Source organism: Mus pahari, chromosome 9 (assembly GCF_900095145.1).
Source record: "Mus pahari chromosome 9, PAHARI_EIJ_v1.1, whole genome shotgun sequence".
Taxonomy (NCBI): Eukaryota; Metazoa; Chordata; class Mammalia; order Rodentia; family Muridae; genus Mus; species Mus pahari.
In genome coordinates, this window is record NC_034598.1 from 59,485,319 (window position 1) to 59,502,425 (window position 17,107).

Genomic DNA, 17,107 nt, shown 5'->3' on the forward strand with positions numbered 1-17,107 from the left:
CACTTACTTAAAGACAGAGTCTCATGTACCCCAGGCTATACTGCCTAGGATGACTTGAACTTCTAATCCTGCTACCTCCACTTCCCAAGCTTTGGGACTGTAGGTATGCGTTATCATCCTTGGCTATGTGGCTAAATAACTTTTAAGTTAAAAAAAAATGTTATTACCGTGTGTCTCTGTGTATGGTGCATGCGTGTGAGTGTGGGCACGCATGTGTGATGGCGTGATTGTGGAGTGGCCTCTGATGAGGACAGCTTTGGGAGTCAATTCTTTCCCTCCAATGTGGGCTCCAGGGATCCAACCCAGGTCATCAGGCTTCTGTGGCAAGTCTATATTTACCAGCCAAGCCATCTTGTCTGTCCTTCTGTAACGTTGGCAGCATCGAGCATGACAGTAAAACTATCATGGGTTCTCTTCCCATTCTTTTCTTTTCTTTCTTTCTTTCTTTCTTTCTTTCTTTCTTTCTTTCTTTCTTTCTTTCTTTTTTTAAAGATTTATTTATTATTATATCNAAGNACACTGTAGCCGTCTTCAGATGCACCAGAAGAGGGCGTCAGATCTCATTACGGATGGTTGTGAGCCACCATGTGGTTGCTGGGATTTGAACTTAGGACCTTTGGAGGAGCAGTCGGTGCTCTTAACCTCTGAGCCATCTCTCCAGCCTCTTCTCTTCCCATTCTTAACGGTATCATGGGTAGATTCGTTCATGTCCACATTAACAAATGGCACATATCTTTCATTCATCAAGAACTTTCACTTTTCATATAAGGGACACATCTCACAACCTCTCTTAGAGCCCAGAACTATCAGCGCTGTTATTCTTGTGGGTTATTATTAAGCAGAAAAATAAATCAAGGCATCTTTCTGACCACAAGCACTACCACACAGGTACCATCCTTGATCTGATAACTGAGCTAGGTAGGAAGTTAGGGGCAGGTAGGGCACACACTGCAGATACATGGGACAGAGGGGTTGGTTCACAGCCAGATGGGGTGCTGCCAGAGCCCCACATACCCTTGCATTGCCAGAGTGGGATGCAAGTTACAATCCATGAGTTAACCACCTACTTAACACCTTTGGGCTGTGGTTGACTCTGTGTAACTGAAGTCAGTGGCAGAGACCAGAGGGGCTTTTCATGTACTTATAAAGGCACGGACATGAAGGGACGGCACCTCAGTGTTAGGATGAGATAGTTCTACCCACATGGACGCCCTTCCAGAGTCTCGGTGACCTCCGAGGGTTTCCAGATCACACTTTGAAAATTACTGACCTAGCAACTTGAACGTTAGTATACACTGTACAAAAAGTGCATTTTTCCTCTTTTTATTAGAGTGGAAATAAAGACAGACCTCCCCATGACCCTTCATTCACCCCACTTTATAAAAATATAATGGGCCATAGCTAAACTCTAGAGGCTTCACGGACTGGTGGGATGGCTCAGTGCATAGTGCTTGCCGCCTAAGCCTGGTAACCTGAGCTTGATCCCGAAGAACCCAAGGGAAAGGACCTACAGGGTTGTCTTCTAACCTTCATACTGCCTATGAGCTGCGTGTGTGCCCCGCCCCCCATACATTTAAACAAGAGCTCGGGAATGCAAACTACAGCTAATGCTCATGATGACCATTCATGCTGCTCTTGTCACCAGCACTTTAAAGCCCCGTGAGTGAGGTCCAGGAGGATCATCGTCGCCCTGTGGAGCTACGCAGGCTAAACTAGAAGCCTTACCCCAACACGTTTGCTACTTTTTCCTTTGATATAAAGCCTGCCACCCAGGCATCAAAAGATGCTAGAGCCCAGCATGACTGTATGACAAGTGAGATGCAGTTCTCAGAAGGAGCTATGTCTGGTGAAAGCTTGACGCTTCAACTACTCAGTCAGGGCTCGGCGAGGAAGATAGGATGCGTGGGGGTGAGGTGGGCTCTCTCTGTGGCTGGGGTCCCGGGGTAGGTTTGTTGGATTTGCCACTACTAAGAACTTAAGAACTCCCTGTGGAAATGCTGACATTTAAGATGTGGGATGCCACGTCTACGCTTTTCAATCCCCTTCAAGGATTAAATAAAAATATGCAAGGAAGCCCTCTGGCAGTGAGGCCTACTCCTGCCTCAGAGTCAAGGGTTGCCCCACATCCCTGTCAGTTTCAGCCTTGCTGGGGTTTGAAGAACAACTTGAACACTTGCCCTGAGGTGCCAGTGGTTCCTGCTGGCTCAGGGAGCAGCAGCCATACCGTCCCAGTTCAGGGCTGGTGACCACACCCATGGTGACAAGACGCCTTCTGCGACATGAAGGAAAAGGCTGATGGGATGCAGGTGAGAGCGAACGCAGAGAGAACTGCCAACGGAGACGCGCTCCTGTGTTTATGAATAAAAGATGGATGAGATGATCGCTCGGCTAAATGTCCTGGGATGGGGCTCGATTACAACTGCGGGCTGTTATTCTGAAGCACGGCAGTGCCCTTGGCTACCGGATAGTCTCCTGGCCCTCCCTCAGGAGCCAGTGCGATCCGGTTACACTGCCTTGGGAGATGCAGACTCACGCTTTGGTGGCCCCGGTGACCCTGCTCATTGGGTTTCATTAGGTCAGCTCACAGGACCTCATTAGTCACGCTTTACAGCAATCTACTCAGCTGGGGAGTTCGCAGAGGAGTGGCAGACACAGCCGCTCACTATGCCGGCACTGGAGGTGCTCTGAGAACATGAGCTCACGCTGGCACAGGCTTTAGGGGACAGACATATACTCTCTTCTTGGGACAATGACAACTCATTTGGTTTGTTTCCCCTTGATGACATCCATGCTACCCTGATTGTCAGAGAGAGGGTCATGGTCTTCTAGAACAAAACTCTGTATTAATATTGTTTCAGAACTTTGTGACTCAAAAGGGAAACTCAAATAAACAAAGCAAAACAAAACAAAATGGACTGACCGGCAAGATGGCTCAGTGGATAAGGGCGTTTGCCACCTATCTTGATGAACAGAGTTTGATCTCTGGCACCCACATGATAGACAGCGAGAAGAGGTATTGGTAAGTTAGCCTCTGACTCCACATATGCACAAAGACTTGTGTATGTTCAATACATACTCTCACAAATTCATAAACACACACACATACACACATATATGTATATACACACATTCATACACTTACACACACTAGATACACAGACACATATATTTTATACACACACACACACACACACACACACACACATATATATATATATATATATATATACTATATACACATTCATACACATACCCACACTAGACACACATAAACACTCATACATACACACATACATATATATATATATATATTATATACACATTCATACACATATACACACTAGACACACATAAACACTCATACATACACACACACACATCAAGTAAGTATAAAAAAGGAAAACCCGCCAACTGTGCACGAGTGTAGAGGAGAGGTACACTCACCTACAGCAATCACAGTAAGCCCCCAAATCAGGTTGCAGAAAACCGACCAGCAAGTGCACTGACTGGGAGAAGGTCGCCAAACTGATCCAGACTGGGGAGACCCACCATATTATACTCTCCTGCCTCATAAGACTGTGGTCTGGACACACAAGATTTACCTGCTAAATTTTATGGCTAACTATCCAGCCTCAACCATGAACAATCTATAGCATCATGTACCTTATTACGTTCTACGTTTGAAATTAAGTTTTGGTGCCAGGAAGCGGTGACTTAGATGAACAAGGGAGCGGGAGTTGGCGTCTGTTTGAGCTGGTGTTGGTCCTGGTCAGGATGAGCGTCTTCGGGTGTTGTGAGGGTTCGGGCTTTGTCTTCCTGGCTGAAATGGTCTGGTTTGGTTATCGCCTGCACTGGAGAGGCTACGTGAGCAGCAGTGTAGGAAACAAGCCTTGGAGGGGTCCCACGGGTCCCTCCAGCGTGACACGGGGCCTTGGGGAGGATACTTGGGATCTCATGATGGAGCAATGAGGGGTGTCCTCAAGGTCCCTGTGCCAGGACAGAGCACACGCACAGCTCCTCAGTAGTACAGAATGAGTGAACTTTCTTCTGAGTGCTGGGGCCACCAAAAGATTTTGCTGGCACTTGACACCAACGTTCTTCCTCGAAAAGCCAGGGGTTACCGGGCGTGGTGGCACACGCCTTTAATACCAGCACTTGGGAGGCAGAGGCAGGCGGATTTCTGAGTTCGAGGCCAGCCTGGTCTACAGAGTGAGTTCCAGGACAGCCAGGGCTACACAGAGAAACCCTGTCTCGAAAAACCAAAAAAAAAAAAAAAAAAAAAAAAAAAAAGAAAAGAAAAGAAAAGCCAGGGTTTTTTATGTCCTTGTGTGATGACGTGTGTGTATCTAGTACGTGTACGTTACGTGTACATCTAGTGTGTATAGTGTGTGTGTGTGTGTGTTTATGTTTATGTACGATGTGTTTTGATGTTTTGATATGCAGAAACTCAGTTTTAGAACAGAATGGTCTGAAGATTAGAGGGTACATTGAGAGAGAGAGAGAGAGAGAGAGAGAGAGAGAGAGAGAGAGAGAGAGAGAAAGTCCAGCGTACTTAAGTTGCTCTTGATCTCATTATGTAGAGGGACTTCAGATGTTTTCTCTTGTTTCCACCTCCCAGGTACTGGGCTGATAGCGTCCGTACATGCCTGGTTGGTGAGGTGCTAGGGACTGAACATACCTGTGCCTTCATTTAACTTTTAAAGTATATTTTTAGTATATGCCAGAGGCCCCTATAATAATAGCACTTAAACAATCACAGCCGAAGCAGTACATGCTAGGAACACTCCCACTTTGTTGCTTTGTGTCAGGGAAGTCAGCCGAAACAGCCGATCTGTATTTCAGAACTCATTTGAATTGAGATAGGCAGGCAATGGGACCCAGGCCGACATTCCCAGGAGGTGCCACATGGCCACCCGGTTTAGAGAGGTGGAGAGAAATAGTTGTTCAGGTAGGACAAGTGACTCTGGGGATTTGAGGGGCAGGATGCTGCCAACCAGGTAGTCACTAGCCCTGCCATGTTGGGAGACTCATGTGACTCTCTGTGACTTAACACCACGCGCGGCAAACCAGTGGTGATGACATTTTTACCTGCCTTTTATGTTGCTTGGGAGCTGAAAGGAAGGCACTTTGGAGAACAAACGCTGTGAAAGGGATTCTGTCAGTCACTGGCAGCTCTCAGAAGCAGTCTCCGGGGGCCAGAGGAAGTGGTAAAAATGCTCGCCAGTCAAGGCCTTTTTCTTCTTTGAAAGAGTTCTTTAAAAACCGGTCACTACAGTTGGGAGTTTCCCCAGCCAGTTGAAACCCTTAGATAGGATGACTTAGCAGCTAGTTAACAGACCAGAGCACTGGCTGTGTATGGAGAGGGTGCACAAGGGCTGGCAGAAGCTGGGACCCAGGGCAGGAGGCCAGGGCTGACTACATGATGGGAGCTGGGAAACAGCTCTGCCCCGCCCTGGTCTTTCAGGATTGTTGCCATTTGCTGGACATTGCCGCCTCTGTAAGTCACCCATACACAGATGCGGGACACAAGGGAGTGAGCAAGGTTGTCCCACACAGACTGCTTTTGAAAGAAGTATAGGAGGAAGGAAAGCATGCAGTGCATCAGAGAGATGTCTCAGTGGAAGCTGGGTTCACATCCAGTGTTGAAAGAGAATAACAAGGCCTGGCATCTAAAAGCATCCACTGAATACCTGCAAAGCCATCAGACACGAGCACTAAGGGCGTGAGCAGTGTGGACTCTAGAGAAGCCTGTTTCTCGGTGCAGAACAATCTTCATCCCGGGTGTTAAAACGAGAGGCAAGAGCCTGGCTTCCAAAGGCCACAGCACACTGCCCGCTTTCTTAGTGTGTGTCTGATGTAGACCAGAACTGGCCCCGACGAATGACTTGGAAGACTTAATGTGTTCTGTTCTGTTCTGCTTTCAAAGCAACTCTGTTCTCACACGTGTAACGGGTATAATTACAGAACTTTAGGAAGTTGAGAGAGCGCACCCCACCTCGCTGCCCTTTCTTTGTTCCACATTTGAAATAGTGTTTTGACAATTTAAATTCAAATAATAAAAAAGTCATCTTAACATAATTCAAATGAGGAGCTTGGGAGAATGGGACTTCTCCCAATAATATGGGGGGGGGGGTTTCTATTCCCCATGTCAGCTTGTTTTAAAACTGTGGCGCTCTCAGTCAGGAGGCTACACCAGCAAAAGCAGGTGGGGAGCCTGAGAGCCTATCAGGGCAGAGGCACATGCAGAAGGCAGTTGGCTACAGGCGGCAGAGCTACCAAACCCATTAGAGGGGGACACTTACTTTGAACCTCATGCATAGTGGAATGAGGGTCAAAGCTGTAACTATGGCTTTACAAATGGACAAGGAACCCTTGTGCTGAACTGGGAGGCAAGGGGGTTAGGAGGAAAAGTTAATGACCAGAATGTTGGGTTTACCCAGCCTCCTGGAGAACAGTTCCTACACGCAGAGCATCTCAGGAGTCACTCAGGCTAGAAACCGCCCTAGAGCCTCCACCTTCCCACCATCTCTTTGTGGCCTATTTGAGAGTTCGGACCGAGAGTTATGACAAACTTGGTCTCCTGCACCTTTCGTGAGGCGTATCTAACTGCATGATGCCACCTCGGCTATGATGTCACAGTCCCCACAGCTTGACAGAGGCACTACAGCCCAGCCCTCTGCCACCCCCCATACTATTGTATTCTGCAGATGCTCTCTTGGCAAAGGTAAATACACTCTGCACACCTGATACTATTTAAAGGTGAGGACTGAGCACCCATGTGACCCCCTCTGGGCAGGTGGAAGAGTCCCTGTGGCAGTGATGAACCCAGCGCACATTCGTTTCTATGGGAGGCTTGCTGCGCCTTCTCTCTGGCACATTAGGGGAAAGGAGATCAATGTGCCGAGAGTCCATTTTTGAGGAAGTTAGTAATTCAGAACTTGAGTTATTTTTAGTGGTTTAAAACATAAGCATGCAATTGTATCTACCAGACTTATGTGTTTTCTTATAAAGCTAAAATAAACTACTTGAACATATTGGCTAAGAAATGTTTACTGAAAATACCAGGCTAGAAATACATTTAATGAAAAAAATTATAATTAATGAACTTTAGTAAGACCTTTGCTTGCTATGATATGCACTTTCATGTACTTGAATTAGTATCTATTGCACCAGCTTGGATACTTTGTATACATTGAGTACAAGTTTGTATAATTAGAAGATGGGGATTGTGGCATGGTAAACAAGCTTAGAAGTTCTGTCAGAAAGACAAGTGAGAGTTATCATTTTTAACACAAATGATGATGTTTTCCAAATTAAGTCTTAGATTTTTCCATTTCTAGCTAGAAGGAATTCTTAGCAGACCGGGCTATTTCTCCTCTCTACTGAGTGGATCCTTTTGTCACGTGGATCCTTCTAGAAGATTACTGCAAATGTTCAGAAGAGTGGTATATTATTTAAATGGGAGCTGTGAGTAGACTGCACGTATACGTGTGAGCAGGCACTGCTGCTATGCTGCGAGCTCCGTTTTGCAAGGTTGGAGTCGCCTGTCACAGTGGACAGCTTGTTGATGTTCTAAAGCTCCTGAGGGATTACCGATTCTTTTTTCTGTTGGCTGTCTTGATTTTCATGACAGGATTGAAGGAAGCTATGAGACTTCAGGTCTTTGAGTTCCGTACACTATGTCCCTCATCATCTCCAATGTTGGTGTACTGGGTAACATCAAGTAATAAAAATGGAATTCTAGAGTGACCCATAATGCTATCACATGAAGATAAAAGCATTCTCCTTCTATTTTTAAATACACACACACACACACACACACACACACATTCATCCATGTGGCAAAAGGATCCATTTAGTAGAGAGGAGAAATGAGAAACAGACCAATCAGCTAAGAGTTCCTTCTAGTTAGAAATGGAAAATTTTAAGACTTATTTTGGAAAACGTCATTTGTGTTGAAAATGATGAGTCACATTTATCTGTCTTTCTGGCAGAACTTCTAAGTATGTTTATCATGCCATAATCCCCATCTTCTAACTATACAAATTTGCACTATCTATCTATCTATCTATCTATCTATCTATCTATCTATCTATCTATCTATCTAACAACAGTGCTTCTTTTAAGCATTTACACTAGGGACATACTTTGTTTTTCTCATTAATTAATTGGTTAGTTAACTGATCAATGTTTTGAGACTAAACCTTCTCACTGTAAGCCCCAGGCTGGCCTTAACTCCTCATGTGCTGGGATTACAGAGCTGGCTTGTAAGTCTTTATTACTGTCCTGCCAAGACCCGTGTTCACTTAGGGTTTGGGTATGTGTGGACAGTTCTTTTGACTGGCTTCAGAATTTTCTTCATCTTGGTTGATAATGTCTCCATGGCTAAACTAATGGAGAGACGCCTTCATTAAAACAGTAGTGTCTCACGCCAGGACAAAAGGGCAAACTAAGCGCTAGGCTGAAGTGAGATGGCGGGAAGATTTCAAACACGGAAGAGAACTTTTTTATTATTCAGTCAGTTCATGGGCTGGCTTGCCAAATGCAGGTTGATGGTTATACAGCAATTGTCACTGATTACTAAATCTTTCTAGTTTGGGTACTTCATTAAGATTCTGTGTATGTGCATGTGTGCTCGTTGAGTATAAGTGCTCGTGTGTGTACATCACAGCATGTGTGTGGAGGTCTCAGGACAATCTAGAGTGTTGGTCTTTCCACTTCCTGAGACTGTCTCTCACGGCTGTGTACACCAGTCTAGCTGCTGGAGATTGTCTCTCTTTCCTACTTCATCATGGGAACATTGGGCTTATAGGTGTGTAGACTGTGTCTGCCTTTACGTGGGTGCTGGGGATGCCAGGGTGGATCCTTTCCTTGCATGGCAAGTGCTCCAGCTACTTTGGATCCATCTCCCCAGTCCTCCTTTCTGAGTTTTAAGCAGGGAATTTGGGGAATTTTCCTTCTAAGTTTTGATTCTGAAGTTTTGCTTTTTTTTTTTTTTTTTTAGCATATTCTATACAAATCTGGAAGAAAGAACACCAGTACTGATTTGATATTAGGATTTATGATGCCAATTTTTTTAAATAGCACTTTTTAGATCTGATCAAACAGAGACAGATGGGCTTCGCTGAAGCTGCCTCTGGATTAACACACTATGATACGGGATGCTGTAAACACCTTAGGCGTCACCTTGGACTCCTTTATGGCACCAGACCTCACCCCCCTCCTAGGCCAGCCCGAGCCCCTTTCCACTCTCCCAGGAGTTCATGCCTTTGGATGACATTTAACCTACCCCCTCCCCATTTCTTCCCTCTCTTTCTTACGGCTGTGGCTAGTGTCTGGCACACAATTTCCTACACAGTAGGAATCTGGAAAAAGAATTACCCGGGGAAATGAATGAACACATTCTATATGTGACGGTACAAGTACACGCATAGTTTAAATTTGTGCTTCAGATTTGAGGGGGTGGTATTTCATGATGCACAGCTAGCGTGGGGGAAGAGAACCTATGGTTTGAATGTGTTTCTTAATACTGACAACAAAAGAGACTCTCTTTCATGCGGAGGTGCATATTGTGTGAATGCAGAAGTCCTTTCTAACTCTGATGAACACGAGCAGCGCAGCTCCCCTGCCTGCCCTTGCTTGGGGACTTTGGTTCCGTGTTCAAGGACATTTTCTTGATCTCAGAATTTCTGACTACATGGCTGAAAAGGTGATATAAAAAGAGAAGCCCTTATTTATAATAGCCAGAAGCTGGAAAGAACCCAGATGTCCCTCAATAGAGGAATGGATACAGAAACTGTGGTACATTTACACAATGGAGTACTACTCAGCCATTAAAAACAATGAATTTATGAAATTCTTGGGCAAATGGATGTATTTGGAGGATATCATCCTTAGTGAGGTAACCCAATCACAAAAGAAGTCACTAGATATGTACTCACTGATAAGCGGATATTAGCCCAGAAACTTGGAATATCCAAGACACATTATGGAAAACAGAAGAAAATCAAGAAGGATGACCATTTGTGGATACTTCATTCCTCCTTAGAATAAGGAACATAACTCTCATGAAAGGTTATAGGTACAGAGACAAAATTTAGAGCTAAGATGAAAGGATGGACTATCCAGAGAGTACCCCATTCGGGAGTCCATCCCATCATCAGCCACCAAACCTAGATACTAATGCTCATGCCAGCAAGATACTGCTGAAGGGACCCTGATATTGCGGCCTCTTGTGAGGCTATGCCAGTGCCTGGTCAACACCGAAATGGATGCTCACAGCCAGCTATTGGATGGAACACAGGGTCCCCAATGGAGGAACTAGAGAAAGTACCCAAGTACCTGAAGGGGGCTGCAACCCTGTAGGTGGAACAACAACAGGAACTAACCAGTACCCCCGGGGTTTGTGTTTCTGGCTGCATATGTAGCAGAAGATGACCTAATCGGCCATCAGTAGGAATAGAGGCTCCTTGGTCTTCCAAACTCTATATGACCTAGCACAAGGCAAGGCCTGGGCCAAGTAGTGGGAGTGGGTGGGTAGGGGAACAGAGGTGGGGGGAGGGGTATGGGAAACTTTCGGGATAACATTTGAAATGTAAATAAAGAAAATAATAATAAAAAAGGAAAAAAAAAAAAAAGAGAGAAGCCAACTGGACTGTACACCTCAGTCCCGTTTTGTCAACTCATAACAATGAAAGACATCTTGCACAGCAGATATTTACATTATGATTTACAGTAGCAAATTACAGTTATGAAGTAGCAATGGAATAATCTTTTAGTTGGGGGTCAGCACAGCACGAGAAACTGTATTAAAGGGTCGAACTGTGAGGAAGGTCAAGAACCTCTGCCTTTAACAGAATATGATTAAATTTTTCCTCATTGAAGAATGGCTTTCATACTCTAATCTGCAGGGACACATGAGCAAGCCTTGGCTACCCAACTCCTGTGCCTCGCCACTGTCTATTGTAGTTAGTTTGAGAATGGATGTGCTAGCCAAGCCCAGCCAACCATGGCAAAGCCAGCAGCACTTGAGTTTGGAAAGTTAGGAAGCATCGTGTGCCCTTTCCATGGGATTAGGGAGGTTATAGGCTTGGAGAGGCTCGCTGCCTTCTTGAGGAGGAGAGGCCTCTTGAAAGCTAAGCCTTGGGACAGAGGCCCAGAACAGAAGAGAAAGGTTAGACAACCGTGAACCCCACACATTCCCCGAACCTCTGGAGTGAGCTGTTCCCAGAGTCAGGCTGATTTTTAGGTCCATTGGTTTGAGTTTGTTTTTCTGTCTCAGGTGACTAGAAACATTAAGTACCACAACCACAGGAAGCATCGGCAGTCATGGCGCACAGAGGCGGCACTGTGAAGGCCTGACCTCCCATGGCCTGTGTTCCCACAGGGAAAGTCTCTGGAGTGTCAAGTGTCCCTTTGATGGCACTCACTCCTGCAGAAAAGCCAGAGCAGGTGAGCTGTTGCCTAACGGTTGCTTTGATTAATCAGTTCTAGCAGAGTTCAGCTGGCCCTCTCAGAGTCTGGTGTCCTCTCTCCCACCCTACCACGCTCACTTCCGCTGGCTTTCCCTTGTGGCCCTTCCACACCGGGCAGATAAGTCAGTCATTTTGATGAGAGGCCTTCTCTGTGACAACTGATCATGTTTTTTCTGCAGTTTTAAATAATATGTCTTCTGCTTTTCTCTCATTTGTCTTATTTTCTGTCCCTACAGTTGACTGAATATGGAAAAGAACTTAGATTTATTTAGTCTTTCTGTGCCTCAGTCTGGAACCCACAAATCAAAGGCCCGACTAACCGATAATAATAATAGTATTCTGTAACCACATCTACAGTATTTTATGGTTACAATCTTATTTGCTATTCCCCATCATTTGTGGGAGCACACATCATCTCAAAGATCTTGTCGATTGCCTTATGTTTCCAAATTTAGGAATAGGAAAAGAAATTTAAATCTTTTTGAGGAGCACAGAAGTTGGCAAAATTATGACCAGGGCAAATATGGGGATCAGACAAAAGTCTTGCATCTCCTTCAATAATCTTAGACACTGTGCAGAAACAACTAAGTGGGCATGGGTACAGGGCACAGAGCGTCAGGCAGATTCCCAGACTCTGGCTCCGGCTGTGGTGTCTGCCTCCATTACTCCACGTAGTAGAGCTTCAAATACATTGTGTTCTTCCATGGAGGGAGTTGGGGAAAGGACAAGTGTATTTAATTATCTAAAAGCAAGCTCACAGAGAAACGTGTTACTGATTGTAGAAACCAAGAGGCTTGCTAGGTGGCTGTGTTGCTCTGTGACTGAAAAGGAGCTGGATTTGCTGAGGAGGGCCAGCACCGGGCAACCGGCCTTCCTCAAGACTGAGCGATAGGCCAGGGGAAAGAGGAGCGCTGGCCTGGAAGGATGGAAGCATCCAGCCTTGGAAACAAGTCTGTGTTACTGTGGGCAACCTTCTATAGGGAGGCTGGTGCCCGAGTCTCTCTCATTGTTTGCCACCGGCCCCCCCTGCAAATGCCAGTACTTTGATTTGGGTTTCAAAGAGTGTTTGGCTTCAGAGGCCCTTTTGGAATAAGAGTGCCAAGAAACTGTTCCAAATGAGGATTTGGAGACATCTGAGCAGAAGCAGAGCTTTGCAGGTAGAGGAGAGAGACTAGGTATCTGAGTATGGGGAGAGACAGGGCCAGGGCACTGCTGGACAGGAGAGGACACACTAGCAACGCACGCACACCTTTAATCCCAGCACTCGGGAGGCAGAGGCAGGTGGATTTCTAAGTTGGAGGCCAGCCTGGTCTACAGAGTGAGTTCCAGGACAGCCAGGGCTATACTGAGAAACCCTGTCTCAAAAAACAAACAAAACAAAACAAAAACCATAAAAACCTTACAAGACCTGTATAAGATAAAACCAGGCTGAGCTGTACCACTGATGCCAGGTGGGGGTGGGTGGTAGTGCTTCTAAGGCCCCATCCCTTCCTGTTGAGCTGTAAGAGGGAGAACCATCCTTAACGATGTAACCCCAGATATGTTTCCTATATTCTAGTACAAATATTGGCAGCAATAATTAGACTTTGAAGGGAGGAAGAAGGAGGAGGAGAAGAAAAAAAAGAAAAAAAAATGGGGTTGGAAGGTGGATTTTTTGGGGAAGATTCTGGGGAAGTTGGGGGTGGATATGATCATATTTCATTGTGTGGAACTCAGCTTAGAGATGACCTCGGGAACAATCATGTCTGTATCATGTGGCTATGCGAGCCTGATGATCTGAGTGATCCCAGGAATCTATATAGACATGGACAGAGAGAACTGACCCTACAAAGTTGCCCTCTGACCTCCACATGCACAGCATGGCACATGCCTATCACATACATACATACATACATACATACATAATACATACAGTAAATTTTTAGAAGTTCTCCCAAATATCCACAGTTTTTAAAAACATGCTTACCCCATTTGGATTGTTGAGCCCAGAAAGGACGGTATGCAGTAGTCGGCAGCTGCCAGCGTGTACGGTGGCCGGGCAGCAGAATCGTCCCAGTAAATGTCCTTCTTCATTTTGGGTAAACTCATGTGCATTTCATCCACAGCCAAGAGAGAGACCTGGAATCGTTTGTCGTATTGTTAGAGCAGCTAAAGTGGAGGAGTTCCGAGCTGGATCGGGGCTGGGGAACAGGGCAGGGGCCGAGGGAAAACGGGAAAGCCCAGACAGACAGACTAGCTGCATCTGGGTCTCCGTGGGAAGGTGTACATGTTCTTTCCTGTGTAAGTGGAGCTGTGTGCCCCCCATCCCCCGTTCCGCCCTCTGTCCACATGCCCTGGTGTGGCGCTTTGTGTCATTGTGTCCTTTCTCATGTTTGTTGTTTTGTTTCCAGATACAGTATCGTCTTGGTGGCTCCCTGACAATCGCCATTCAATGCCAGGCAGTACAGAGATGAACATTCTCAGTCCTTCCTCCTGCCATCCCACAAATGCACCCCTATCTTCTTCCACTTCCTGTATGCCCTAACTTCAGCCCCCACCCCGTCCTCTCTGTCTTTGAAACAGGGTCTCAGTTTGTATCTCCATCCACTTTTGAACTTGCAATCCTCCTTTCTCGGCCTACCCAGTCCTGAGGTCGCAGGCACACGCCGCCAGGCCGGGCTACACTTGTGTGTTTGGGAAAGCAATGTATCAACAGACCTGCGCGGCGGTAACGGCCTCTCTGTCTTGGCTTAGACAAAGTGACAGATAAACTATTAAGCCGCTGGGAATCCAGTTTTGACAGAGAGGGAAACATTATGCCTCCTCCCTGATGGACTGGCAGGGCTTCAAACAGATGGGTGGGTGAAGGCTTCAGACCCAGGTCCTGAAGGGAACCCTCCTAGAAAGAGAATCCTCTCGTGCCTTCGTGAGCGGCTAGGGTGGGGTAAGGAGCTCATTCCTGACTGCAGATGTGAGAAAGAGGCCGGTACACCTTAGGCTCCTTCCCTGCACGTCTGATCACTGGGGGCTGGTGGGTGGGGCTCAGGAATTCATACAGATTATGTCTGGATGCCAGTCTGTGCCACTGCTAATCTCTCCGGATGACAAATCAAAGAAGTCCAGAGAATGAGTTGAGACAGTGCTCTGTCCTGGATGGAAGAGGGCAGGTTATACAGACCGCTCCTCACAGGGAAAGGCGACTTGACTTAACGCAATGGAGATGAGATCTGGGACGTTTCAGATTCTCAAAGGAACACAGGGTTTGACTAGGGTTCTCAAGCTGGGGAACCTGCATCCGGAGTCTGTTCACACGTGATTTACGGTTATTATTCACAAAGGACAGGGGAGTTCCTCTAACCTGCAGGTTTCTGTCAATGCACCAGTTTGTTTCAAAGTCATCATCATCTTCCCCGAAAGGGTTGATCAGCTGCTCTGCAACCTGCAGTTGAGAACACAGGGGGAAGGGAAGCATTGCTCGTGAAGACGGAAAAGGAGCTGGAGGTTCACCCCCCTGCCGTAGTCAATCGTTCACCGTCACTTTTAATATATGCAGCCTACAGGGTAGTAGGCTATTCTACAGATGTTTATCAGCAAGTGAGCCCCTTCATAGACTCTGCTCTGCAAAGGACCCGTCTGCTCATCTAGATGGGGCTGTCCTACCCCAGGGAAGCCAGGCGCGAACCAGTGAATCCCTCGGGGCCATTAGTGACATGTGAGGCACTTATGTTGTCTGAGCTTTCAAGCGTCTATAAAGGCCCGGTAGATAACAAAATTAAAAGCAATAGAAAGACAGTATCTGTTGTAAGACAAAACTGCTTGGTGACCGCATCTGAGAGGTGACTGCATCTGAGAGGTGACCGCATCTGAGAGGTGACCGCATCTGAGAGCTGGAGACAAGCCAGAACTGGAGGTTTCTCTAGTTTTACACAAAAGATTTAACCTTATCTAATAAGTTAGTTCTCCTTCTGGGAGACCCCTAGCTGGTTTCTCATTAGATATATCATCTAATATTTGGTCAGTACTAAATATTCTTACCATGTTCCTGAATGGAATGGCCTTTTAAACACAAGCTTTAGATGTCAGATATAACATTTTTGAACAATTTTCTTTCATTTTTTTAAACATGTGTATGCATGTGTGTGTGTGCGTGCATGATGAATTCCTAGATTCTGAGACCATGTGGTAGAAACTCTACCCACTTGGGGTTAGGGAGGTGACTCGTAGGTCAGAGTGCTTAAGCTACAAACCCAGGGACCTGAGTTCGAACCCCCAGCACCCATATAAAAAGCCAGGCTTGGCTGGGCCTACTTGTAGCACCAGCAATGTAGGGATGAAGTTTGGTATATTCTGGGGGTCCTCTGGCCAGCCAGCCTAGTGAAGTGGTAAGGGGGACGAGGAGAGAAAACCCCTGCTTCAAGGCGATGGGGCAGAGACAAGAGGAAGAGGCAGACTCTCAACCTTGTACTCTGACCTTCACACACGTTAAGAAGGGTACACACCCGGCCCACTCACATGCATGTACCACACTGCGCACACACACACAGTCACACAGTTTAAAAAAATAAACTATCCTCTTGGCTTTCAGGATTTAAGCTAAAAACACCTAGCTGCTCTCCCCAGCCTCCGCTGTGCATGGGAATCACTGTCCCTGAAGTTCAACGGGACAAAAATAAGCAAGCAAAGCAAAACCCACTCCCAGCAAACCAGGTGCCTGGGTCCCTTCCTCCCCTAGACCCTCTGATTTACTCAGAGCCTAGGCAACAGCCCTGAATAAAGTGCCCAGAGGCTGTCGGGGCATGGCCAGGGTGGAGAAGCAGACAGCTACAGTGGGGACCGCTTGGCCAGAGGAAGCCTCCTCGTAGCAGTGGCGCTGGTCCTTCACTGTGGTGAGGGCTGTCTTTCTCTTCCTGCTCAAGGCTTTGCTTAAACGAAATGGGCCGTTATCTCAGCCCTAAAAATATTTCTGTTATATTCTTATTTTCACTTTTATGGCATCAGTCTTGTGTATGTTCTTGCAGACTATATTTCATAGTCAAAATGACATCTCTGTGCATTGAGTATGTCACAGAGATTAGTTTCCCGGGAGGCCCCATTTGCAGTAAGAAAGATCAAAGTGTGTTTCCTACACTTTGGATAGAGCGGTTCTTTGGACACGGGGACACAGTCTGCTGGCATGAGAACTACACTTTCATTACAATGGCTTATACCGAACAGAGGCAGGCTTGTGTGATTTTGTATTTGGTCTTTTAAAAATGGTTTTAGAGGAAAGGGATTTAGATATCTCACAGAAAAAGGAGCCACTAACCTCTTTGCGGTTCAGGCTGAACACTTACCAAGGACACAAGCAGACAGACAATTAAGGAGCTCACACAATGACAAAGGACAAAACCAAAAACCAAACAATGGAAGGGGGGGGATAGTGAGGTAGAGCACTGGGCTCAGCAGAGGTGACTAGGTTAAAAAGGGTAATGCCACTTTCCTGTCTAACAGAAGGGCTCAGCTCTCTTAATCTTTCTCACTCCGAGGGAGTGAGAAAGGATTATTACCAATCACTGCCACCTGGTTAAAAACATTGTTATCATTGGAAGGCCATGCTGTTTGACTTTGGAATATGACTTGAAATGCTAACATATTTATGAAGATTGAAGCCAATG

At 46.2% G+C, this 17,107-nt stretch overlaps 1 protein-coding gene across 1 annotated transcript in view; it reads right to left on the reverse strand.

Moving 5' to 3' along the window:
• Positions 1-17,107, reverse strand: part of Best3 (bestrophin 3) — a 37,630-nt gene that overhangs the window by 1,852 nt on the left and 18,671 nt on the right. The window contains exons 8-9 of the mRNA XM_021205418.2: positions 14,812-14,892; positions 13,441-13,592 (exon numbers count right to left, since the gene is read on the reverse strand). Of these exons, the coding sequence (XP_021061077.1) occupies positions 13,441-13,592; positions 14,812-14,892 (233 nt within the window). The remainder of the gene's footprint in view (positions 1-13,440; positions 13,593-14,811; positions 14,893-17,107) is intronic.